The sequence below is a fragment of the Caretta caretta genome, chromosome 2 (genome assembly GCF_965140235.1).
Source record: "Caretta caretta isolate rCarCar2 chromosome 2, rCarCar1.hap1, whole genome shotgun sequence".
NCBI classification, from domain to species: domain Eukaryota; kingdom Metazoa; phylum Chordata; order Testudines; family Cheloniidae; genus Caretta; species Caretta caretta.
Window position 1 is genome coordinate 35,004,266 of NC_134207.1, and position 27,338 is coordinate 35,031,603.

General features: G+C 38.4%; 1 protein-coding gene across 11 annotated transcripts in view; it reads right to left on the reverse strand.

Moving 5' to 3' along the window:
- The window catches only part of ZFPM2 (zinc finger protein, FOG family member 2), a 507,265-nt gene that overhangs the window by 10,070 nt on the left and 469,857 nt on the right, over positions 1-27,338 (reverse strand). For all 11 annotated transcript variants that reach the window (XM_048841473.2, XM_048841468.2, XM_048841465.2 and 8 more), the window contains one exon: positions 1,310-1,516. In XM_048841473.2, coding sequence (XP_048697430.1) covers positions 1,310-1,516 — 207 coding nt within the window. The remainder of the gene's footprint in view (positions 1-1,309; positions 1,517-27,338) is intronic.

Here is a 27,338-nt window from a genome sequence, read left to right on the forward strand (position 1 = left end):
CAAAAACTTTCCGATAGAAAATTCCTGACCACCCTAACTGTTAGCATTAATAAAAAGAATGCCAGCTGACTAAAGCCCATTTCCAGAAGGCAGATGATCCTGCTTTTTGTTTCCTTATATTTCAGCTTGATATTGCTGTCACTACTATCTCTCCACAGGGTACTGGTATATTTTAACTTATTTCTTTTAACGGCACGTTCACAGTAAATGTGACCAGTACAATTCTTTGCACAAAAAATAAACAGCAAACTAGAAAAAATAAAGCTATTGGCAAGACATTTATAGTCATCCAGCATTGAACCTGGTGGGATTACTCAAAGAATAGGTATTATTCACATGAATAAGGGCTGAATCTGGACCTATATGATTCTAGTGCATCCAAACCTTGAATATTGTGTAGCGTTCTGGTCACTTAATTATTGCAAAGTATTTATAAACTACAAGAAGCATAGGGAAGTGCTACAATATAGGAATGGAAGGACTGAGTGACAAGGAAAGATTAAAAGAGCCAAATATATATCACAGGGTTAAGTGACGACTAAGGAGGAACATGATATCAGCTACCAATTTTTTGAAAGATGTCAACAGCAAGGAAGACGAGCAATTAGGATTGTATTAGGGGTCTTAATAGCAGTAATTGGGTGAACTTAATAAACAGAATATTTAGGCTGAATGCTCTGATTCAAGAAGTTATATGCAATGTTGTTGTAACCCTGTTGGTTGTGGGATATTAGAGAGACAAGGTGGGTGAGGTAATATCTTTTACTGGACCAACCTCACCCAGCTTGACTCTCTGATTCAAGAAAGCACTTAGCTCCTACTTAAGTCCTGCTCTACACAGCATGTGATTATGTCCCTTTAACATCAATGGGACTTAAACACAGGCTTAAGAATCCTTCTTGAATACAGATGCTTTCATGAATTGGAGCTAATACAAAGAAAATTTCTGACAATGACCTCTATTGCATTTTGAAACAGTTTCAGAAGAGAAGTGGTAGAAGCTATTTCTATTGCTTAAGAAATAGAAAACTAGCCTGGATAAATATTAGAATATGTATTGTGAAGACCAAGCCTGCATTGACTGAAAGATGATGGACCAGGTGAGCTAAAAGGTCTTTTCATCTCTATTTTTATGATTTTCTAATTCTGCGAACAGATTTACAGAGCTTCTGTCTGAGGGAAGGCCAAACACTATCCTGTACAGCTACCATCCCAGTTTTCTACATCTATTTTTGCTCTGTTAAAAATAAAAAGAAACATAACAAAAAACAAAACTAGAAAAAGCTATGGTACAATATTATTCACTTACTGTTGACAATAGCTGTAGGCAAAATAGATGCCATAGCAGCTTGTTGAGGAAGCAGTTGTATTGAGTCCAGCAGACGTGCAGGATACATCCCTTCTGTAAGAGTCATCTGACTGGCCGCTTGTAGCCTTGAGTCAAAATCCACAACAAAGGCAATTAGCTCTTCACCCTCAGAGATGCTCTTAGTTGTGGTACACCAAAGTTGGCCACCTATATGAAAAATAAAAAAAGAAAGATTTAATTGGGAACATAAATCTGCAGAAGAACTTCAAACATAGGTGTGGTATCTTTATACCCTTTTCTAACTGGATTATTTGTGGGGAGGAGGCAGATAACTCCTGCTTTTTAAAGTTCTATTTTTATCTGTAGAAGAATTTTCAAAATACTGTTAAGGAAGCCATGATAAAAATATATGCATATATTCTACAATCAGTTCAACTAAAGAACGATCACCGTAATTCACCCTTTTGTGTCCTAAGAGACTGACATGACCAGAACTCAGATATAGGCAAAACTATTTTAACTGGCACTTTTCCAATCATTATATTTTTACTGCACTTCCTGGATATTTTTTTCATACCACAGTTTCAGTTTTATTCCAAGTGCCTCATCCACAGCAGAATAAAAATCGCCAAAAGCTGCAAAGACTAAATCAGATTTCTTCATAAGGTCATTTCCCCCCTCCCTTATGTTTGCTACCATCTTTCTCTGAAAAATATTTTCTTATGTAATATTTTTCATAACATGACTGTTTTATCTCTGCTTACATTGACTGAACTTCCTGAAAAGAAGATATGCCAAAGATCTGTTTCATAAAGACTTATTCAAATAAAGGTTTGTTTAAAAGGGGAGGAAGGGGGAAACTTTCATCAAACAGAAAGATACACTAGAGCTCTGTGCTGCAAATGTCACGTGCAGTGCATTAAAAAGAAAATTAACTATGCAAGTACATCTACTAATGTATTTGAATGTGATAGTGAATGCTCATTTATTTAACATGTTTAGACAGGCAAAGCACTTATATTGTGTTATCTACACTCTCAGGCCTAGATATATATCCAGTATAGTTATGCCTGAAATAATGTTGCATACTTTATATGTTATAAAGCTTTTGTTCCCCAAGGTTTTGTATATATAGCAAAAGCTATATGTTGTATTCATTAGGCAAGCAAAACTGTACTCATTTTGATAAGTAATATTGCTGTGTTTATCTTTCAGCATAACTGCCTTTTCAACTGCACTTCATTTTTTTCCCCTCAAAGAGATTATAGTTTTAAAACAACTTGTTGCAAAAATCTGGTGGAGGAGATAACAACAGTGTATGATATGCCACAGCTAAATGGAAGAATTAAGACATTGTTTTAGAGAAATCTTGGACAATTAATTAAACCAGTCTATTAGCTTTCAAAGATGAGCAAACAAAACAGCATCAGTGACAATGTGTTTCAGTGGAAAAATAAAGCTGAGCTTCCAGACCTCAAAGTGGTATAAAAGTTTCAAAGCAGAAAAGTTTCTTTGCATTCAACCTTTAGTATTACAGCAGTTGAAGGTAGCTATGAAGTTTACAAACAATTTATTGTAACAGGACCCATGTAACGTAAGGTTCACTGCTTTCCAGAATTAGGGCATGCAAAGATGCAACTCTCACCAATTTCCTTTCGAGAATAAGGAGATGAAAAGTGAAGACAGCAATACAACTATATCTACAAGTCTGGAATCTTAATAATCAACCAGGAATATGAATATTAATTGCTGGATTAGTGCCTCACACTGATGTAAATCAGGAGTAAATCCACTGAAGCCATTGGTGTTATACCAGTACAAAACCAGTGTGAGAAGAGAATCAGACTAATGGATGTCTAATCAGCCTCTTAGATATAACAACTTTGAGCTACGTGACTTTAATTTGAGACTCTGTAACCAGCTACACTATTTTACCTGAGGACACATACATAACTTATTTGTGTGAATGGAGGGCGGAGTTCCATTGATTGTGTCACACTTCTGTTTTATTCTTATTTATATATGAAACTTGTAGCGTAACAATAATTCAGTGTGTTGTTATACATTTTTATAAGAACCCTGTAGTATAAGGGCTTGTGCTGTAGTCTTATAATGCTATACATTTTGTATTAAAAATAAAATTGAAATGTGCCACATTAAGAAAACCACCTTTCTTTCCACAGCAACAATCCTGACATGCTGTATCCTGGGGAGGGGGGTGGGGGAAGATATTACTTACAGGGTCTCCAGCTGCAATCAGTCTGGATCAAAATCCTTGTACACCAGGAATAGGGGGCTGACTCAATATCCTTGCACCAGAGTTCCTGAGAGCCAATTAGGATTATTCCTAAGAATTATGGTCCCCCCACCAATACATTTGCTCTTTAATTGTGTTATGTAGCACTTTCCATCCATAGGTATGGGGAGCATTGTACTCCCCACAGTGCATGCCTGTCCCTTTCCATAGGCCGGTGCAGATGGGGATGGGTCAGGGCAATAGCCACTCTTCCCTGCCCCCAAGGGACTAAGGAGAGCACTTAGTGCAGGAACTGCAATTGTGCTGGCGCTTATCTAGGCTGGCAAGAGGTGACAGGGAAGACTTCTTGTCCCCTCTCCTCCACTGCACACCCATATGGGTCAGGCAGAATCAAGTCCCGATGGCCTGATCCAAAGCCCACTGAGGTTAATAGATAGACTCCCACTGATTTAAATGTGTTTTGGAATATGCTCTTCAGGTCAGATTGTGAACGCTTTATTCACATTGGTGACCAGTAACTCACTTGAGTAATCCCATTGATGCCAAGGGTGACCAATCTGGCCCCAAGTGATTTGATCATTAGATCAGCCAAAGGAAGAGGCAGCATTGTTTACTGAGTCACTTGGGTAAAGTTTGTTTCAGCGAATATGAGCTATATATCAGAATGCTACAAGACAACACTGAGCCAGATCCTGAGCTGGTATAAATTGACATAGTCCTGTTAAAATCAATGGCACTAAGCCAGTTTGCACCAGCTGAGGTTCTAACCTGGAGGCTGCCCAATGGAACAGAAAGTACAATTCCATAGCTGTTCTAAAATGATAGCTACAAAATCAGCCAAACAAAACGGAGTTAACATACATTATCTAGGCATCAAATCCAAGATCAACAAAAAAACAATCAACAGATATTGCTTAAGCATTTATCCCCACTCCTTATTAGCTTACATTTGAATAAAAATATAATTAACTAGTTATGCAAAGAATTAGAAACGTTTATTTAATCAGAGAAAGTTGGGGAAGTGGAATAATATCATATTGTGCGAACTAGAGCAAAAAATTACATTCCAACTGCATTGGCATGATTTCTTTATCAAATTGCATCACACATTGAATCAGCTATCTGATACCTTCATAGCTTCCACCAAATGGAAAGATTATTTGCGGATCTTCTTCGTCTGTCTCTTACCCTGCAAACACAAGTAACTCTTTTGATGCTTAAAAATAAAACTAACTAAAACAACTTCAAGTTCTATGAAAAGGAAAAAGATGTCCCTGAAAAACTGTGGACTTACTGTTCTTTGTAATGTTTATGATCAAGATTCTTGTGCAAACAGATCTGGTTCCTAACAGGAAGCTTATGAATCATACTCATAATTGCTGTCAAAACTGCAGTGAAGTGTACTGCAAGTTTTGATAATAAAGAATAGAGTCACAGTTCAAACTTGATTACATTTTGGAAATTCATGCTGCTCTTACAAGAATCAGTGGCCTTAAATATCTTCTTCTCCTGCCAAATTTTTCACTTGCACTTTTTATTATTTATGAAATCGGTGTCTGCACAATGTCATGCAGACCTCTGTTGATAAAGTCTAATTAAGATTAAGACAAGCCTTTTGGAAAGGATCCCATCATTAGCAGACATGATAAACACAAAAATACTCCCTACTTGTCAACCAGCAGCAATTCAGTAACCTAACAGTATTATCTGTTGCTAGGCTACAGAGCTGACAAAGCTTCAATTATATTATGCGGTCCTACCTATAGAATACTGTATAAGCAAAATGTATCTAATATAAAAGCATTTAACTTCATCCATACTATCTGCAATTCATGGCTTCTTTCAATGGCAAAAATCAGGTTAATAATTACATACCATGCTGCAAAAATCTTTGCAATGAGTTATGTTTGCAGAATTTTTTCTAATTTATCTGTATGATTGATAGACATTTGCTTTGTAAAAATAATAAAATGCAAGCAATGGGTAGCTGTAAACCACTAGCAGAACTACATCTGGGCTCATCAAGATATGGAACCAAGCTTAGTATAAAAATATATATAGTAAATTGAACCAATTAAATCACATTCAGATGTGGTAATACTCTGCCTTCAGTATGTAGGAGGACAGGGCGCACTGAGGAGATAGATATGTATACTGCTATAAAACTTTATTTTATGTAAGACGCACATCTAGGTACATAATAGAAAGTTGCTTGATTTTTCAATAGCCTCTTCATTTTCTCTCCCTATAATAAGGCAGTTGATTTTGAGATTTTATAAATAATTCAGCCTTTATTTACTGTCTTTTGTATGAGTGATTTTCTCTGAAGGGGAGCTGTGAAGTGAAGGGACTATATGGGTGGCATTGATTTTTAAGCAGAGTTCCCCATTGACTTAAAATGGGTGAAGCTCTTCTTAAAAATCAATAGCAGCCTATGGCCTCTGATTAGTAACTTTGTTGCTTGTATTAGAATTAGCTTTAAAGAGCAGGTTGCTAAAAATAGTTTCACTTCCCTCTTAAAACAAAGGCAACGGCTAAATGCAATGCAAGAACATTTTAACTGAATCACATAGACACAAGCACTACCATCATGGTAGTGCAGCTATCTTACCCCACATATGAAAAGGAACCCACGCATTAAAAATGTACAGCCAGTCCTGCCATTTTTTGGTATTTTTATCCAAATTATTAATCAAAACTTGGTCTGCCTAACCTTTTGAATCTGGATTTTTGATTGTATATCTTAGGTACAAGGTTAGAAAATAAATAATTGCTACTGAAACCAGTCTTCATACTTAAATAGTCTCAGAATACAAACCTATTGTTCCAGTGAGTCTGAAGTATTGTTTTGGCTGCCTATATTTTGTGCTTAGTGTTTTTGACTGTGTTATTGCAACAGCATAAGAGGCCATTTCCTGTATACATACGTTTTTATAAAGGAGGGTCAGAAGACTATCAGAAGTCATTTAATCAACAGCTTGTATTAGTCTACGGACCATAATGACTTCCAGGCACAATCAACTGAATGAAACCTCCCCCTTCTCTGAATGAAATGGTCCTATTTTACAAAAAGACATTTTTTTGTTAACAGCCTTGGGGAAAAAATAACTTTGTTTATTTTATATCATCCTTGCTTTGTGTTTTATTTCTGGCATTTGAGGGAAATTTGCAAATCCATAACAGGACATAATCTTCACATTTGTTTTTCTTCCCTCCATGGGGTTGTGACTGTTCAGAATAATTTCCTATACTGTTGAATGCCCCCATTTTAGTATGGCACAAGTTACTGCCCAGATCTCTAATTTTCAACATTAGCAGAGTACTTATATCTATATGTAGCCACGTTGCTTAATAGAAATTATAATGAATTCAAATCCAATACTGTTGAAATTCTTGACAGTAGAGTAGTGCAAGGAATAGAACTTATAAATTATGTGTGCCCCTTCTTTGAAAAATGCTTTGGAGGTTTCTTTGTGCATTGGCAAATACAGAAGGAATATGAGGTATTGTGTGGATCCTCCTGCACAGCACCTGATAAAAGAATAAAGAGCTGTGACATATTCTTAAAACAATAGAGGAATTAAAGAGAAACAATGGGCCAGCTGCTTCATTAATACAATCAAAAGAGAGCCCAGCACAGAGGAGTCCAGATAATTAAGCACTACTCTTTTAGACCTTCTTTCTATAAGAAAATTGCTTAAAAATTATTAACTACTTCATAGTTGTTAGATAGATCTATGTACTTGTTTACTTAGGTTGATTAATGCCTTTTCATTATTCTCTAATATGCCAACTCATGGTTTATACAAGTTTTTGAATAAAATAAGGTAAGCATAACTGATATGGATCTGTAGTATATACAGCAATAAATCAAAAGCATTTTGTGAACAGTCTTTTCTGTTGATAAATAATTCTCAACATTTTAAACTTGTATGCACAAACTAAATACTTTGCAGAACACTTTTGCCATCTAAGTATTTTAATGCCAGGATTCCAAACATCTCTTTAGAGAGCATCTCAACAGCCCGGCATGCAAATTTGGACTTCTCTAACAATTATAACAATGTTTACAATGCTAAATTAAAATTAATGAGATGATTTCCTAAGCTGTTGTATAATTTTTCCTTGTTTACCGATCAAAGGAGATTGTCAAATGATACTGACCCTCTAATTTTAACTTAGCTGTGGCATATTATAACTCTGCAGTATATTGACTGCAGAAATTGTAAAACCTATTATATTATATAATGTTAAAACAATAAGTGTAAGAGCAAGCGCTCACATTCCTTGGGAGAAATGTAGTGCATTTGGCTCAGAATAAAATGTGAAACTTGCTTTTTTTTTTAAAAATTCATGGATGCTACAAAATAAAGAAACAATAATGCATTATATTATGCAGTCCAATAAAAGACTCATTCAACTAAACACTGGACAGCTTTGAAAGGGATGATTCCAAGATGAGTGACTTTTAAGAAATACAATGCCAGATTGGAAATAAAGAAGAAATATACCTCTTAAGAGAATAAGGGCCTGCTTCTTAATCCAAATGAATGTGAGTTTTGTTACTGACTTCAGTACCAAGGACCGATCCCTTAGCAATATGATAAAGGAGTAAATGTTTTAATTTGAATATAGTGCGTTTCATAAAAAATTGTCACCTATTATATAGTTTATTTACGCAATACAGCTTTAAAAATATCTCTTCAATCCTAGGAGAGAAAAGAATCAAAACGGAAGCATTCTATGCTGAACCACTTTCAATGAGGTAGAAGTTCTTTCCTGTATGCAGCGTGACCACTGTTTAACGGATAGTTACAGTATTTCAGTAGCTCTTTTTCATTAATACTGCAATACTACCTGCGCTACTGAACCCCAACTAAACTGCATGTTTCTAAATCAGAACTGGTATATCTAGCAATGAGATTTGACCTCTCATTTTACCCTTGCTGTCAGCTTTTTTTTAGTACATTTGAGGATTTGTATTTGTTTCTTTCAAAGAAATACCAGAATTAAAACAACATAAAATTCCATTAGATACAGATGTAAACTACATCAATGTTCAGAAAATATTCACAGGAAAATAATGTGGTAATTTTATTTGTGCCCCCTTACCCCCGATTGAGCTGTCACAGCTTATTTACCACAGGGGGAGACAGTTAAACTCATATCCTTAGAAGTTGTGTGCATTTAAGAGGCTTATATATTTCTTCTGGGACCCTCATTCAAATCCTGAGCTAATCAGAGTGAATACATATCTTTCTATTAGATGGCTGTAAAAAGTCTTAGGTGAAATCAGTTCCTGGTGGACGACAGTCCACAGCACAAAACGATTAAATATTTGGCACAAATGGCAATAGTTACTTGAAAGGCCTGAATGAAACTGAAAACTGAAATATCCTCCGATATCACCAGAAGTTGGGTCTGCTGCTAGGGGTTGAAACTGAAGTGCTGCCACAAATGCTAAACCTGTTATATTTCCTTAATTCAGCATAAACACTGACAAATGAGCTGAAGGAATTCTTGTACCGGTACAGCACCTATTTATTTTCTCAGGGCATTACTTTTTGTCCATATTACTTTATATTTGGGGATACACCTTCCTTACCCCTTTAAAGGAACATCAATTGGGTATTAAAAAAAGGAACATATCAATATTCATGAGCTAGAAACCATAGAGTCATAGGACTGGAAGGGACCTCATAGGTCACCTAGTCCCATCCCCTGCACTAAAGCAGGACTAAGTATTATCTAGAAAATCATTAAAGAACAGTGAACAATGTAATATGGCCCTCCCATGTGCATTAACACCCCTCCTCTCCAATCATGAAGCCCAGATTTTGGGGGCACACTGCCTCAGCAAACTCCTCCACCCTTTGATGCCTTACAACAACAAGTGGACTGGAGCCCTTCACAGAATTTCCCAGGAGAAGAAGCCATTTAAGACAATCACAGGAATGAGACTCAGCCGCCTTTGTCAGTAGCAACAGGGTTCAGGGAGAGAGGATTAGCTGATGAGCCCCACTATACTAGAGGTAGGTCTTAAGGTGCACGTTTCCAGAATCCCTGCTTCCCTGCCAGCAGAGCCATAAGATGGCCCTTTTGTACCCTTAGGAAGCTGACAATGATGCCAGCAGTTCTGGACGTGGTGTGCTGTTTTGTGGAGCTGGAAGACTGCTAGTGGGAGGAGATCTGGGAAAGAATGATAAGGAGGTTAGAGAGTGGGCATGCCCTGGTGACACATTCACAAGTCTGCACTGAGGGAAATCAGAGCACATCATATAACTTTTCAAATGACTTTCTCCACTCTTGCACCTGACACCTGTCGGGATCTGCCATTGGACAGCTGTAGAGTGAATGAGGCAGGTACTTAAGGAGGAGGAGGAAGGTTTATGTAGAGGGAGAAGGCCCATCACCTTAGGAAGCTGTGAGGATAGTTTGTATTTTTTTTTAAAATGTTAAGTAGAGGGGCAGCTGGGATAGTCTTCTATGGAATGGGGAAAAGAAAGAGACACAAACAAATAAATAATAGGCTGTGGGCTGGGTCACTTTTTCCAGAGGAGAGCAATGATAAGGGAGCTCAGCGGACCGTGGATTAACTGGACTTTTTATAAATTTTAATAACCCCCCATTCAACATCTGGAACCATTAAGTTGTGCACACTGTAACTATGCAAACGTGCTTTTATTACTTGACTTCCCTTCTCCACCTGTTTGTTACACTTATTGGTTGAATCTTTTCTTTAATGAGGTCACAATCCGAAAATGAGTGCTGCACAGAGTTCACTTCAAGATCAGGGCTGTAAATTGATGGGATTGCTCACAGTGTGTAAATTTAAACATATACATAAGTTTTTTTAGGGTTGTGGACTGAGTTTACAAATTCTTCAAAGCAGGAGCTGTGGTTCCTCTAGATCTGTATAGTGCCTTCCATTATAGCTTCCTCGTCCTGACTGAGGACTTTAGACATTCCCATAACATAGATAACAATAATGAAATAGAACCAGTTTTCCTAAAAAAGATTACAGTGACTTCTGCTCCTATTTACAGGATGTAAGGGGCACTGTACGAACCACAAAGACAAGGAGGCTCCTCTTTATGCATTTACATCATGGGAAAAATTTGCTCCCACTGAAGTCACTGGGCGATTTTCCTTTGACTGCAATGGGAGCAAGATCATATGACTTTCCAGTGCTTAATTTCTAAAAAGACAGCTAAGTGAAAAGACATTTATAAGGAGACTCTCAGGTCAAATTTGTTCCCAAATTGAATTCTTATACAAATATTCTTTTGCAAAACTGTAGAATATTAAAAATCTTCCGTTAAAAAGAAATTCCAAGAGTTAAAATCAAAATACTCCCAATATAAATAAGCATTCCCCATCTGTGTCTGAAATGCAAACACTGTAGTATTGGTCTTTGCATGAAAACCTGGAAGTGTGAAGGACTACAAAATGATGAAAAACAAAGATGAAAGTGACTGGTTTATTTTCCTTGTATGATCTGTGTGAAATGCCAAAAATAAACAAGTACCATAAACTGTAAACAGTATGTTATTTCCCATCTAATAATCTGGGGCATTATTAGTAATGTAGGGCCAAAGCTAGTGAAGTAAACAGGAACAAGATTGAACTCATTAGGCTCAAAATATATTTTAAATTATTTTTAATCAGACAGTATCCCTTAAAAATTATGAATCAGAGACAAATGAAATAAATTAAAGCACGTAATATTGATTAGCTATTAGGATTCTGCACTGGGTGATTTTTTCAAAATAGGCTTTATAACAAATACCAATTTACTGAGCATCATACAGGTGCATAGAAGCTGCCAATCTGACTGACTGCATGGTCAGCATGATTTCGAAATGACCAGGGAAGAAATGACTGTATACCCCAAAGGCAAGCTGTCAAAATTGAGGTTGCAGCTGATAAACTGATTACAAAGCTGCTTAAGACTTTGCTTGTAAACAAAAGCATTTATCAACTAATAATTTGCAATAAACTGATGTAACTCCCAGCTGAGCCCCAAACTGTAATTGTCTTTACCATCTGCCTATTAAAATACCATTCTTCATCACTATACAGGAACAGAAGGGAGAAAATCTCCAACTACTACATAACTTGCATGCTTATAAATAATCTGTGAGCATTCCACACTTTCATTATTGCTGCGGGGTTTGTACACTTAATTTCTGTCTTTCGGTGCTTACAAGTGCTCCCAAATTGGCAAAAAAAAAGTAATAAATACTGCCTGCTGCTAAAGAAAAAGAATTATATAAGTTCATCATACTCTGCTGTTCCTTAATTTTTTCTCTTTTTGCCACTCCATAGGAATTTCCTGATGGATGCCCCCTCAAGCACAACCTTGCAAATGAAACTCTCAACTCCTTTTCAGCTTGTCACTTTCCATTACCTTTCTTTCTTATACATTCATTTCTTCAAGTGGTGCATTTGCTTCAATAGGGCGTCAGTTAAAACATGTTGGTTCCCCGTGGTGCGGTTTGCAAGGGTTTGTGGGATCCTGCAGGGATTGTGTAGAACTACAGAGACAGTTTGAAGAGCATTTTGCAGGCCCCATGGTGCGACTTCCTGAAAATTGAGTGAGTTTGCCCCACTCTTTCTTCAAGCTCTTTGCACTCTTAATCCTGAGAAAAGTTGCAGACTTTCAGTGAATTTCAGAATCGACAGAATCAGATGTTCTAAGGCTAGATGAGTGGTCCTTTTGTTAGATGCCTAAAATATTCAATCATGTTAGAGGGAGAAACCGGGACAACTGATAATTTGCAGAGAATGACAACTTTGCAAGATGCCTCCGCATTAAAAACTGAATTTGACAGACAATCATACCATGATTTTGTGCCATCCACATGATCAAATATTTCTCCAACCTGTAATATGGACCACCCAAAGTTATAAATGCAAAATTGTGGCAATGAACTACAATTTGTTCAAAAAGTAAGGCTTCTTTAGAGGTTTCTACTGGGAAAGCACAGCTGGTTTCACTGCATTTTTTATTTTGTATGAACTTTCCAGCCCCAAACTGAAATAATCTGTTCAGTTGGGGTCTGACAGGCTCTTCAGTCTCAGAGAAAGCTATAACACAATCCAATGAGTGGAACCTGAAGCTAGAGAAATTCAGACTGGAAATAAGGTGTGAGGGTAATTAACCATCGGACCAATTTACCAAGGGTCGTGGTGGATTCTCCATCACTGACACTTTTTAAATCAAGATTGGATGTTTTGCTAAAAGATATGCTCTAAGAATTATTTTGGGGAAGTTCTATGGTATTATATAGGAAGTCAGACTAGATAATCACAATGGTCCCTTCTGGCCTTGGAATCTATGAATCTATGAACCTGCTCCCACTTATGTGAATGGGAAAACATCTTATTGACTTCAATGGGTGCAAAACAGGAACTTGAAAAAAGGAATAAAAAGATGCCTAAACTGATGATAACCTCATAGGTATTATATATTTACTGCTCCTACTGCTCATAGTGTACAACTAGGCAATGGCCAGGCACAAGAGAATGCACTCTTCCCAAAGAGCTCAGAATCTAAGGACTTGATCCTGCCAACACACATGCATGTAACTTTGCACATTTAATAGTCCCACTGAACTGTGGGACTATTCACATGCATTATTCACACTTGTATGTGTTTACAGGACTGGGGCCTAAAAGACCAAGAATCAGATACCAATACATTCATGGAAGGTAGGGAAAAGGGTACGACATACAAGTAAGTAAAGAGGTCACATGATGATAGGTCAAGACTTGACAGTGCAAAGTATAGCTAGCGTCATAACGTTTGTTTGTTTTTTCTGTATGTTGTGCGGACAAATGACTGCAAAGACTACAATGATGAGCATAACACAAAAGCCTATAAATAAATCAATTTAATACATAACGTAAGGATTATGCACAGGAGTAAGTGATGTAAGATTGGGACCATAATGATGATGGAATTGTACAGTTACGTTACAAACAATAAAAAGTTGGAAAAATCAAAGTTTAGACTGAAGGGTCTCTTTGATGTATGCTGCTGCATATGTTTTTAAAATAAAATTGATTAGGGATGGAGTAGCCTAACCTAAATAGTAACTTTGAATTTCTAGAGTTCGTCATTTTAAAAACTTGAAGTTAAGGGGACTTTTGTCTGGATAATCAATGAAGAGTTTGTGGTTTGACTCTTATGATATTTAGACCTTGGTTTTGTATTTCTTTTTCTGTTTCTGTAAAAATTCCAGAGAACTATGCATTTTATTTATGCAAAGGTATTATATATAAGTACAAGATTTTAACATGTATGTTTTTATATTAAAATTGATAAAAGAATTGATCCAATTCTATGTTGGCGATTTGGTGATTAAGTATTCTAATGTTTTTAAATAGAAGTTAATTATTTAATAAACAAGCATATTTGTATGAATGTTTTTCAAATGTGTGCTCTTCCTTTACCTAATGGATTATTGAAGATTACTGAATATATATGAATTTAGGCACATATTCTAATACAGTTCTTTGAGTAGCTATATTTTATGTCTAAATTTAAATTATTCTCTCTTTTTTATTTAAAAACACCACCATAGAAATTAAGTAATGTATGGAATTATTTTCCTGCCAAATGTAATTATTTTTTAAAATTCAGTTATTTTAATGCCATATGAATAATGGTTAAAAGAGATTATCTGAAACCAATACATTCATTTTTTCATATCTTTTAGAAACATATTTTTTAAAAAAAATTGGTAGAATAAGTTAATTGCTAGGCCAATTTTTTCATACCAAATAAAGTATCAGAAGCAGATTTTTAAAGCAGTTCTCAGACCACATCACAATAAGAGCTTGTAACGGGAATCTTATAACACCTTAGCAATAATTTTTGCTCTTCTTGTTGACAATCATTTGCATATACTCCCAGTTCAGTAATGACTTCTAATGGTCAGTTCCTGAGGAATGTCAGTTAGTAACAAGAAGGCCACTGGAAAAATACACAGATTGCCAGCAGATGGCACTCTGTGCATAGCATGAACACTTTTCTGGTGGGGAGGGAAGAAAAGGAAACTATTATTTATTTAATTTTACCCTGCTTTGAACATTTTACATTGTTGCACCCAGGGTAATAAAACTAGGAGATTTCAGGCAGTTTGATTGAACACTCTTGTAACCCTTTATATACTATACCCTCATGCTTGATGCTTGTCTAGTACCTTTTAACAATTGGGTCATATTTTTGTGTCGTAACAGCGAAACAGAAGGATTCACAGTATCTGACCTAAAGGTATAGGATGCTAAAGTGCTAAAGAGTGATAGGTGCACTAGTAAGCTGTATAAGAGAATTACATCTCACTGTTTAGTTACCACAGTGAGGGACTAATTGGAAATACCTTAAGTAAACAGAGACAGATCTGTGTCTAAAGAAGAATATAAGTGCACTGGAACAAATCTAAAGGAACAAATTATCAGAAAGAAGCATAAAACAAAAATATTGTAATTTGAAATCTTATTAGTTCATTTAAAGGGACAGTCAGGGAAAATCTCCCTTGTCCTTCAAGAGGTCATGTTACTAATTCTTTAAGCCGAACAAACCCCCTAGCAGCACATTCATGCAACATCTGACTTTCTCAGATACATAAATATTCTAACAAATATCAATAAATTAGGGAACTGAATTGCCTAGTTGACATGGATTTCGTTAAACTTGAATTTTCAGAGAAATGATAGAGCACCGTATGTAAAAAGTTTCTGAAAACACATAGTTGTCATAACAGTGTTACAGAGAGTTCTGTGATGGACACCAAAGCTGTCAGGAAAGTAAATGTTTATTTCTACATAAAAAATTTGGGCTATAATATTTAACCAGTCAAACATGACCAGGTAATAGACCAGAATCCATGTCAGAAAAGTGGTGATCAGGGAGTAACTATTGTGCCTTCCTGATCCTGAGTCTTTCAAACCGCATAGGCAGGACATGTCTTCAGAAGCTGAGCTGTGGAATATGTCGAGCTATGGAAAGGCAATCAAGCACCAGGTTTTTAGGTTTTTAGGTCACTGGCTACCAATGTGTTTTAGTGCAGATCCCCTTTTGCACACAGATCAACTGCCTTAGCAATAGCATTTCTCCTCTTCTTTTGGTCTCCATGGAGGGCTACCTGCTGATCTAGAGAGCTGTGTTAGACCAGGGGGTGATTAGTGGGCAGGCCAGGGGAACAGCAGATAAACACATCATCAAGCCATTGATCCATGGAGGTTTCCCTGAACTGTGCTGTATTATCATCCCAGAGCCACCTTCCCTGAGTTGGGAACCCCCTTACAAGGGAGAGCTGTGGGGAACCACCAACTGGGGAGGCTCCATCATTGCAGCTCCATGGGGAGCGTGTCAGGACTGCTGGGGACTCAGAGCCTAACAATGCAGTGCTGCAAGCACAGGAAACAGCATACAAGTTCAGGACCCATATATTCTCATCCAGCATATTGGTCTGCCACTAGCTATTTACTGTTGTTTATTTTCCCTGTATAAAATCAAATTAAATAAAGCGGGTAGTTGTTGCACTCATTCCAGTGGGACTTTGGGTGCAGTATAGCAACAATACTTAGTACTGTACTACTACATTATATTGTTACATAGAAAGACATCCTGAGTAGCAAGAATTATGTATTATGTTATAATAATTATGTTATACAGAGCAGCTCATGATCCTGTATAACAATCTCAAGTATTCCATGTAGTTTATATTACAGTGAGTAAATCAAAGGAAATGAAATATATAAATTAAAAGCAAAATATATAAATTAAAAGCAAAATGCTTTGGGTTAGATTTTAACTGCATTACTCCCACTTAAGTAAATGGGAGTCATTCTTTGTGCAAGTCTTGAAAATTTACCTCTTAGCATCTCGTGTAAATAAAAAAGAAATTCAGTGAAAAGGACACAGTGTTCCCAAATGAGCTGCCTTGTAGAAGAGTCAGTGATTTTATACTGAGGTAGAATTCTCCCAGATGCAGAGGGCTAACACAAAGTTCTGCCCCTTGTTGGGGGCCGCATGGAAGCTTCAGTGGTTGTGTTGAGCCTATGTGTCCCCTGTATGAAGCAGACAGGCCGCACCTTGCTCAGGTTTTAGTTTATATCAGTGATTTAAGAGAGGTCCCATCAAAGGTTTGGGCCATATCCTTTGAAAGGGAGATTTTTATGTTGCAGGTTGGAAGAACTGGTAATAACTACAACTCAAGCCTCCCGGGGTGCTTGAAAAATCTAACCTGCTATTAAAGCCATACACTGATGTAGGCCTAATCACACCTCCCCATCCAAAGATTCATCTTCATACTTCACTGGCCAATGTTATTGGTGGCTAAATATTATCTATGAATCATCCTACTGATTACCCAGGACAAAGTATAATGAACATCTTGGAACTTCTTTGAGGTAGGAAACCTGTCAACAATCTGGCACAATGCAAAAGTGTAATTCATCATCGCCTAACCAACATATAACTCAGAACAAAAGACTGAATGAAGTCTAGTGAACACCAGCCTGTTGATAGGCAGTGAAACTCACAGAATTACAAGCCGCTGGAGATATTTTGCTTCCATATTTTGCATTTTTTGTACTGTCACAAGTTAGCTCACATGTGGACAACCATCTGCATCCACATCTCGGAAGCACTAAAATGCTCCAGTGCTTTTCTGTTAGACTCTGCCTCCCTGGCCTGGAGAGGATAGTCCCATACCATCCTATTTTAAAAAATGTGTCCTCACAGTTCTTATTTTATGCCAGAGTTTTACTGAGACACTGGAAAGACCATCACTTTGGAGTGGAAATTGGATTTAGAATCTACTTTCATAATGGAAGGTGTTGTAAAAGAGATGGTTTGGACCCATTCCCCAGTCCTTGCAGATGCTGTAAGACATCACACCATAAAATGTCTTTCAGCTTCACATCTTATTTTAGGTCTATATCTTACCACCTAGTTGATCCTCATTTGGTACCTTCTCCCCCTCACACTGTGATTAACTGTCTTTTTTCCCTTCCTTTCTTTTCTGTTTTTCAATAATCTTCTTTTCTTCATATTCTCTCTTATCCTTTCTCCTTCTCAGTTTTAATTTCACACATACTGATATGCTGTTCATCAATTATTGTTAACCTACAATCCAGTAAAATGACACACACAAATTGTAACACAAACATATGCGCAATGTGTCTGCTATCACACAATTCATGAGAAGCTGGCCCTTACTAGAATTCTCTCAAACCCTTACAGTGACCCGAATGTCTGGATGATGTCTAGCTAAAAAGGAAAGCTCTTCATTATGATGAGAAGTCAGTTGTATAGGTAATCAATAACTAGTTGGGATAAACAAAATTCTTCATGCAACTACTGTAGATACGGATTATGCCAGGAAACATGAACCACATAGGCAGCACTTGTATTCAGTCTCATTCAGGTATCAATTCAGGATAGTTCTAAGGAAATTATAATCTCTGCAGATTTGAATTAATAGAGTTATACCACATTTCACCTTCATTCTATGTACAGTAATAACAGCTGCATTAATTGCCCAGGTAGGCGAAAAGGGAATGAAGATTTGGAATTGGAAATGTTATTAAGTCAATATAAAGCCATAACTATAATGTATTTTTCTGAAAAGCTTTTGTTGTGTGATTGTCGTGGATAAATGATTGGCTATTTTGCTTCTAATCACATTTATTCCTTTTTAAAAATTAAACAATTGTTAAATATTAGCTCAGAAATATAAACTACATCTAATAAGTATAACCTGTTCTCCAGACCTCAAAGAGTGAGAAGATAAAAAGAACTCTGAGGAAGAACTTAAAGGAAGAGACGATGGCATAGGAGGGGAGATCAGGAAGGAAGTTCCAGCATAGGTGGTCTCATTAAAGAAGCTGAGGGTGAGGGAATCATATGAAAGGGGAACTTAGGAAAGTACATTATGCTAAGCAAAGAGAGTGTGTGATGGGGAAGACAAAGGAGACAAGAAAAGACAGGTGTGAAAGAACTGCTAGAGGGTTTTAAAGGTGACAATGAGAAGATTGAATCTAATATAGGAAGCTACAGGAAGCAAGAAAAGGGATTTAATGGGGACTGAACATGGTCATAGTGTTGGGCTGAATAATTTTCTCAGTAAACTTCCGTATGCATTGGAAGGGCATGAGGTGAATTATCAGGAAGGTCAGGGAGTCAGAGGTTTCAAGGGATGAAAATGATTAAACTTATCCCCATCCCATGCTCTCGTTCTGGCATGTACTCCCCCGTCTTCCTGAAAGAATTCAGAATGAATTCACCAATGTAGCTTCAAGGATTCCTGCTGTAATAGAGCACCACAGCTACCCTCTCCTTCAATGAGGACAACAGTTTAACGGCCATGTTGGGAGCAGAAACAGAGCCTAAGACATATTTTAAAAAATTAATTAATTACAAAGGTCACTACTTCAAAAAGTCAATCTGCTTATAGTCTTATTCATTATTATGATTAATCATTAATTAACCCTTGATGCTTTAGGTCTTCATCATGGCACCTCATGGAGAGGTTCCTGCCCCACACAGTTTACTATCTAAGGGCCAGATTTTGTAATTCCTATTTACCAAGGATAGTATTTAATCTGTAAGTAAGTGCTTGAAGTCAATGCAACTACCTGCACGGGTATGTGAGATGCAGCGTGAGTCTGAGTTGTAGAAACTGGGCCCCAAAACTGAGCAGGGAATGGTAAAGAAAGAAGGGAAATGGGTTAGGGAAGCAGTTTGGACTACAGCGATACAAGATAATGGCATGGCAGTGTGTGTATATGGGAGTAAGGGGGTGAGATCAGGATGCCCTGTTACTACATAGAGAGACAAGGTGAGCGAAATGATATCTTTTATTGGACTGACTTCTCTTGCTGATAAAGACAAGCTTTTGAGTTACACAGAGTTCTTTTTTCAGGTCCTGAAGCTCAAAAGCTTCTCTCAGAAGTTGGTCCAGTAAAAGATATCACCTCACCCATTGTGTCTTTCTAATATTCTGGGACCAGCAGGCTACAACAACACTGCAAACAATGTACGTTGTTATTTCCTTTGTGGGTGCATCTGCATGTAAATACAGTCCTTAGCTACAGCAATTTTACTTTTTAATGGAGTAACATATGTATTCGAGGGAGCAGCATCCAGAAGGAAACTAGGAGTGGTGGTGAGAGTTGGAAGATGAGTAGGAAGGTGACAGTCCAGGTGAGGGATCTGAAGCAGGAGAGTGAATATTTGATATCCAAAAATACTCTGATCCACAGTGATTGTCTACTTTTTCACCAATGTAAGTCATTATATTTCTTTACCCAATTTTTTATCAAAATCATGTCCAACTTATTTCAGTCTGTCACAATAATATTTTCATATGAGGAGTGTTGTAACCTAATTCCTTCATTTGAATAATACATTCATTTTTAATTACTGCAACTTGATCTCAGATTATTCAAATAACTGTTTCATTTTTTATGCTTACCCTGACCCCAGTGTATTTATAGGCTTTTATCCTTACCTGATACCAGTGTAATGTAATTATAGATTGTATTTTAATCATCTACTATATCCTAGTGAGTTTGTTTAAATCACTCCAATCCTGAGTCTTTTATTTCTATGCCTTTTAAAATTCTACAATGGCTTTCTCATTGCATAAAAGCAATATTTTTGTAGTTTTCTACAATGAATGAACATTTTGCATGCATTGCTGGCCATGTTTCTCATTTAAATTTTAAAAAGTCACTATACAGAACTCTATGTAAAATGAATAACTGACTTGTAAACAGGCATGGGGCAGCTCATCACTTGAGACCTTTGTTCTTAGCTCCTGCTTGCTTGCTAATAAGGTATGTTTACAAGACATTTAGCACAAATAAAAAAAGTTCACCACTTTTTATCCAACTACAAATACAATTGTGCCTTGTGGTCATGAACAACAAAAAGTTCATTTCTGTTTTGACCAAGGATGTTATGTGACTGCAGATATTTTTGGCTAAATTTGTAGGAATTCTGCCTTGCGTCCATCAGATAAATGTTTGGGGTTGCCATAATTATCATTAGTCACGGTAACATTTTGAATGTCATACTTGAGAAGTGTCATTTATTCTGGGATTATTCAGCTTGTTTTACTAAGAACTTTAAATGCAACAAATCCTAATGTTTTCTTTCACCTAGTGCTGATTCGTGAGTTACTCCATCTCCCCAGCGTTTGGCACTGCTGCTGATGCCAGGTGCAAGACAGGCACATAATCTCAGAAGTCAGTTTGTGAAGATGACATTGCTCTGCTGCATACCTGTCAAAGCACCAGGATCCTTCTTTTGATCACATAGATTTCCAGTCCCTATAATGGCCATTACTTTAATCACACCAAGGAAATATCTGAAGGGCTCTATATGATCCCTCACTTTGGTGGTAACTTATACTACAGAATGGTAACAGACCTTTGACAGGGGAGAAGAAAGGTTTCACAATGTGATGCACTGTAATAGGCTGCCTGTAGTTTTAGACCATGATCCAGTCTCCAAAGCTATTCTGTATTTGTCTGACTGGGCCATATGCCCAGCAATGGGGAAGAATTGCTTATGCTATTCCCACCAACTTGATTTTGCTCCTTCAGCATCTGTGTCTTGTGTTAGGCTGGGTAGGTAGAACAATTATCACAAGAATCAAATGTTTGTGAAAGGTGCAAATGACAACAGGTTTGGTGGGATTAGAGCCACTGGGACATCCATAGGAGAAGGGAGATGGCACTGTTGTGGGAGAGGAGAAGCTGCTGAGATCAATATGCCCACCCTCCCTATGTAGGTAAAAGTGAAGCAGCCAAAAGGCAAGGAGGGACAGGAGCTACATCCTAGCAGGCAAGAGGGAAAGGTGGAGATTCTAGCAGGTAGGAGAAAGAGAGAAGGGATTCTAGCTTCGAGTATCTGGGAAAAGGGGAAGAGACCCCAGCATTGCAGGGTACAGTGAAGAGGATCGTCCACCGCACATCTAGGAAAGGGAAAAGAGTATGAAAGGCCTTTTCCTAGAAGCCTGTTGGGAAAAGAGAAGACAGCCTATTCCTAGCAGCCAAGGGGGAAAAAGGGGGGAGTGTGCCCTCCTCCCGCTGCCAAGAAACCTGTCCCTTTATTGCTCTATTGGGAGGTAAGGGGCATGCATATCTGTAATTTAATGGGTATGGTTGTAGAGATTAAGCCATGAGTTTAATTTGTTTTTCTCTGACTGGCTCTTTTATGCATTTCATTTCAGAATTACACAGTCTACCTCCTCTTATTTTCATGTGTCACTTGCATCCTTTTTTCTCCCTTGTTCTCCCAATTTTTTTCACTCACGTTATCATCTCAACTTCAACTTTTCACTCTCCACTCTCTCTTTCCTGTTTCCAATCCTCCAAGTTCTATAGAATGTCCCCTGTAATCAGGTTTTCCCCTACTTTCAATAAGAGGAAACTCCTACTGACACAGAAGCAAATCCTCAATACATCAATGTGAAGGAGGCTAAAGAAAAAACAAGTATGATGGTGTTCAGAGGACAGATGCCCACATCATTAAAAACACCATACACAAATGCACACTAGCTGCTTCAAAACATTAATAAAGTGGCTTGATTTACTCTTGCCTCTTCTGGATGACTGTCTCTTGGTCACAAAGGAATTGTGCCTGTGCATCCAGCACCCTGAATTCCATGAACACAAATATTGCACCACAATTGTCAGAAGAGGGGAGTAAATAAGAAGAGTATGGGTTTACTCAGTGTAATAAGTGACAAAATAAATTATTCTGCTTTTCCAAGATCCAGAGAAAGAACGATGTTTCCCTCTGGGATTTCTACCACCATTTGGTCTAATATTCATTTTGCCTATAATAATACAAGCTTCATTAGAGGAGTAAAATAGCAATTGTCTCCTTGAGATCAAAGGACAATCTGTTAAATAAAGCAGCCGAATCTCTAGGATGAAATACCAGGAAAAGTTTGAACTGAATTTTATGGTGAATCAAAATGTAAATCGTAATTTCACAAAGCAGTAAAACGCAGAGCTCAAAATCAGTTTTATTAAGAAATGGATAGTGGATATGCTGATCTTGAATAATTGTGAATGGATACACAAATACTAGCCTATTAACTGCATATACCTAAATAGAATACATTCAATAGATTTTAAAGGATGACTGGTTAAAAGTACATGTATTAAAGAATTTCCAGAAAAACATGGAATTCAGTGAGTCACCAGGTACATGGCTTCTTCATTTATAATAAATATAGCCTTTATTCATTTTATTATGTAATTATTTTGTATTTGAAAATAAAATAAAATTAAAAATGCACCATCAACAATCACTTCACAGATCTCAGGTCTTCTAAAAGGACTGTGCCTCTCTGTGGTATAATCAACACAAATGTCTCTATTGAATGGCCAAAAAGTTCAGCCTGAGGTGTCCAATGTGACACCTAAATCCCCAGTTAAGACATCAGAATACAATTAGCCTGATTTTCAAAGGTGATGAGTATCCCCTTTTTTCTTTTAATCAATTAAACAGAATGTAATTGAATGTATATGAATAGTAATCTAGCAGCTGGATTTTAGAAGTTAAGATTTGGTGCTGATTCTTATCACTGATTGTTATTGACATTACATTAACACCAATTCATTTAAATTTAACTCTTAAGCACTATGGAGGTGAGTGCTACAGAAAACTCAAAGATGGGCAGATAGAGACTTTTTAAAAAATCCATTTTGGAGGAGGACTGAAGACCTAGGTATTTGAAACAAAAGCATGTAAAAAAGGTTGTTTTTCTTTCTCTTCTAAATTCACTTTAGCAGATCAGCCAGCATAGACCCTGGCACAAGGCCTTAAGCTGTGAAAAATCTGCTGAGGGGGAGGCTGCAGTAATAGGAAGCAGCCACAAACTCTTCAGTGCTAGGGGATTCCCAAAGGACACAGGGCAGTCCTAAAACCAGACAGCACTGGCTGGGTAGGCCAGGGTGGCTGTGAATGAACTGAATCAGTGCACTTCCTTGTTAGCCTCTATTCTGATGGCACCTCTGAGGAAACTTAAAGCTGATTTGTCATACTAGAAACCCCCCACAGAGGGTAGAAAGTGGAATTCCCCTCTCCAGCATAAGAGGACAGGCTAGTGCAGAGAACTTCAATTTCAGCCTTTGTGTGGCAAAATAGTGAAGGTGCCCAATCTTGTAATAGTTTCTGCAAAGCTCTTGTTAAATGTTTACATACTGCCAATCAAAGAAATACATGTATAGAAATTATTCTGAGGAAAAACACGAAGCTAAGAAATTTAATTCCCCTGAACATTAGGCAGGTTTCAAATATGTGAGTTAATTCCAGATGTTTCTGGAATGCTTGAATTTGTGGTAATTAAAAATAGATTTACAGCCATTTATAATGCACTGGATTTTTTATGACATTTGCAAAAGTGCCCTTAAATTGGCTGAGCAGCAGTGGATCATCACATTATCGAAGGGTAATTGTACTAGAGGTTTTGCCACTGGCCTAGGAGCAAGCAGGTGGGGGTTCGCATAGACTCATAGACTTTAAGTCAGAAGGGTCCATTGTGATCATCTAGTCCAGTGGTTCCCAAACTTGTTCCGCCGCTTGTGCAGGGAAAGCCCCTGCCGGGCTGGGCCGGTTTGTTTACCTGCTGCATCGGCAGGTTTGGCTGATCGCGGCTCCCATTGGCTGTGGTTCGCTGCTCCAGGCCAATGGGGGCTGCTGAAAGCAGCGTGGGCTGAGGGACTGTGGCCAATGGGAGCCGCGACCCATGGCCAATGGGAGCCGTGATCAGCTGAACCTGTGGATGCGGCAGGTAAACAAACTGGCCCAGCGTGGCAGGGGCTTTTCCTGCAGAAGCGGTGAAACAAGTTTGGGAACCACTGACCTAGTCGGACCTCCTTCAAAATGCAGGCCACAGAACCTCACCCGCCCACTCCTGAAATAGACCCCTAACCTCTGTCTGAGTTACTGAAGTCCTCAAATCATGGTTTAAAGCCTTCAAGTTTCAGAGAATTCACTATTTACACTAGTTTAAACCTGCAAGTGACCCATGCCTCATGCTGCAGAGGAAGGCAAAAAACTCCCAGGGTCTCTGTCAATCTGACCCCAAGTAAAATTCCTTCCTGGCCACACATATAGCCATCAATTAGACCTTGAGCATGTTGGTGAGACCCACCAGGCAGATACCTGAGAAAGAATTCTCTGTAGTAAGTCAGAGCCCTCCCCATCTAGTGTCCTGTCTCTAGCAGTTGGGGATTTTTGCTACTGGCAGTCACCGATGGGCTACATGTAGTCAGTCCCATTATATTATCTCTTCCATTAACTTATCAAGCTCAATCTTGAAGCCAGTTAGGTTTTTTGCCCCCACTGCTCTCCTTAACTGTGCCACTAACTGGCTATAGAACCTTAGCTAAGTAATTTATCTGGACCCAATTTATCCATTTTAATGACTTTACAGATATGTTCTGAAGCTTACTTCATCAATGTTTGTAAAGTGCTTTGGGATACTTGGACAGAAGAAGCTATAGAAAGGCCAAATGCTAAACAATGAAAATCCTTTACATTGTCATTTAACCAATCATTTAAAGTGCCCCGTTCTGCCCTCAGCTATGCTTGTGTAATTCCTATTAAAGGCAATGGGAACACATCTGTTCCCATTGCCTTTAATCTGGGCAAAACTGGACTTTCTGGATGTAGATAGGAAACTTAAAGCCAAACTTCCTTTCCACAAACTCTTGGTGAAGTCCATGTGTTTGGAGCATTTGCTATACTTCCTACACTACTCAAAAGGCAAAACAGAAATACAAAAAAGGGAAGAAATGTTTAAGGGATCAATACAGATGCTTCAATAATGCTTTGGTAAAAGTAATTATGATACAAAAAACAGTAGAGCTTCTTTATCACCAGCACAAGAAACCAGAATGCCACTAAGTGCTACTTAAATATGTCCATATTTGGCAGAAATTCTGGTACATTCAGGTTTCACAATCTAAGATCTGGTTTATGAAACAGTGATTTATTTTCACGGGGTACACATCTAGGCCATTTTTTGTGAGATCCACGATTTGTGTGCTTTTCCAGTAGAGCACAGATCAGAGCGGAAACACTGAAATATCACTTTTCCTCACAAAACACTAATTTAGATTGATATGAGCCAAAATATTTCTATACTCTCATTGAAGCTATTTTTTATGGATTTATTTTTGTCAGTAGATTTAGCGCTTCTGAAAGATACTGGATTTGACTGTTCTGGATGCTGAAGAAAAAGGTAGAGCACCAGCAGCAGTGCTCTCATAGGCTATATCGACACTGCGCTGCCGTGAGCACGACAGGGTTGTGTACTGCAGAACATACTAAAGTGTTGTGATCTAACTGTCCTGTGTGAATGCCGTTGGCGTGAACTAAAAAGCAAACTACTTTAATGTAAAAAGAAAAGGAGGACTCCAGGCCAATGGGAGCTGCTGGAAGCATAGACCCTGGCACAAGGCCTCAAGCAGTGAAAAATCTGCTGAGGGGGAGGCTGCAGTGATAGGAAGCTTCCAGCAGCTCCCATTGGACTGGAGCGGCGAACCGCGGCCACTGGGAGCCGTGATCGGCCTAATCTGTGGACACGGCAGATAAACAAAACGGCCTGGCCCGGCAGGGGCTTTCCCTGCACAAGCGGCGGAACAAGTTTGCAAACCACTGTCATAATCATAGAATCATAGAATATCAGGGTTGGAAGGGACCTCAGGAGGTCATCTAGTCCAACCCCCTGCTCAAAAGCAGGACCCATCCCCAATTAAATCATCCCAGCCAAGGCTTTGTCAAGCCTGAACTTAAAAACTTCTAAGGAAGGAGATTCCACCACCTCCCTAGGCAACGCATTCCAGTGTTTCACCACCCTCCTAGTGAAAAAGTTTTTCCTAATATCCAACCTAAACCTCCCCCACTGCAACTTGAGACCATTACTCCTTGTCCTGTCCTCTTCCACCACTGAGAATAGTCTAGAACCATCCTCTCTGGAACTACTTCTCAGGTAGTTGAAAGCAGCTATCAAATCCCCCCTCATTCTTCTCTTCTGCAGACTAAACAATCCCAGTTCCCTCAGCCTCTCCTCATAACTCATGTGTTCCAGACCCCTAATCATTTTTGTTGCCCTTCGCTGGACTCTCTCCAGTTTATCCACATCCTTCTTGTAGTGTGGGGCCCAAAACTGGACACAGTACTCCAGATGAGGCCTCACCAATGTCGAATAGGGGGGACAATCACGTCCCTCGATCTGCTCGCTATGCCCCTACTTATACATCCCAAAATGCCATTGGCCTTCTTGGCAACAAGGGCACACTGCTGACTCATATCCAGCTTCTCGTCCACTGTCACCCCTAGGTCCTTTTCTGCAGAACTGCTGCCTAGCCATTCGGTCCCTAGTCTGTAGCTGTGCATTGGGTTCTTCCGTCCTAAGTGCAGGACCCTGCACTTATCCTTATTGAACCTCATCAGATTTCTTTTGGCCCAATCCTCCAATTTGTCTAGGTCCCTCTGTATCCTATCCCTGCCCTCCAGCGTATCTACCACTCCTCCCAGTTTAGTATCATCCGCAAATTTGCTGAGAGTGCAATCCACACCATCCTCCAGATCATTTATGAAGATATTGAACAAAACCGGCCCCAGGACCGACCCCTGGGGCACTCCACTTGACACCGGCTGCCAACTAGACATGGAGCCATTTATCACTACCCGTTGAGCCTGACAATCTAGCCAACTTTCTACCCACC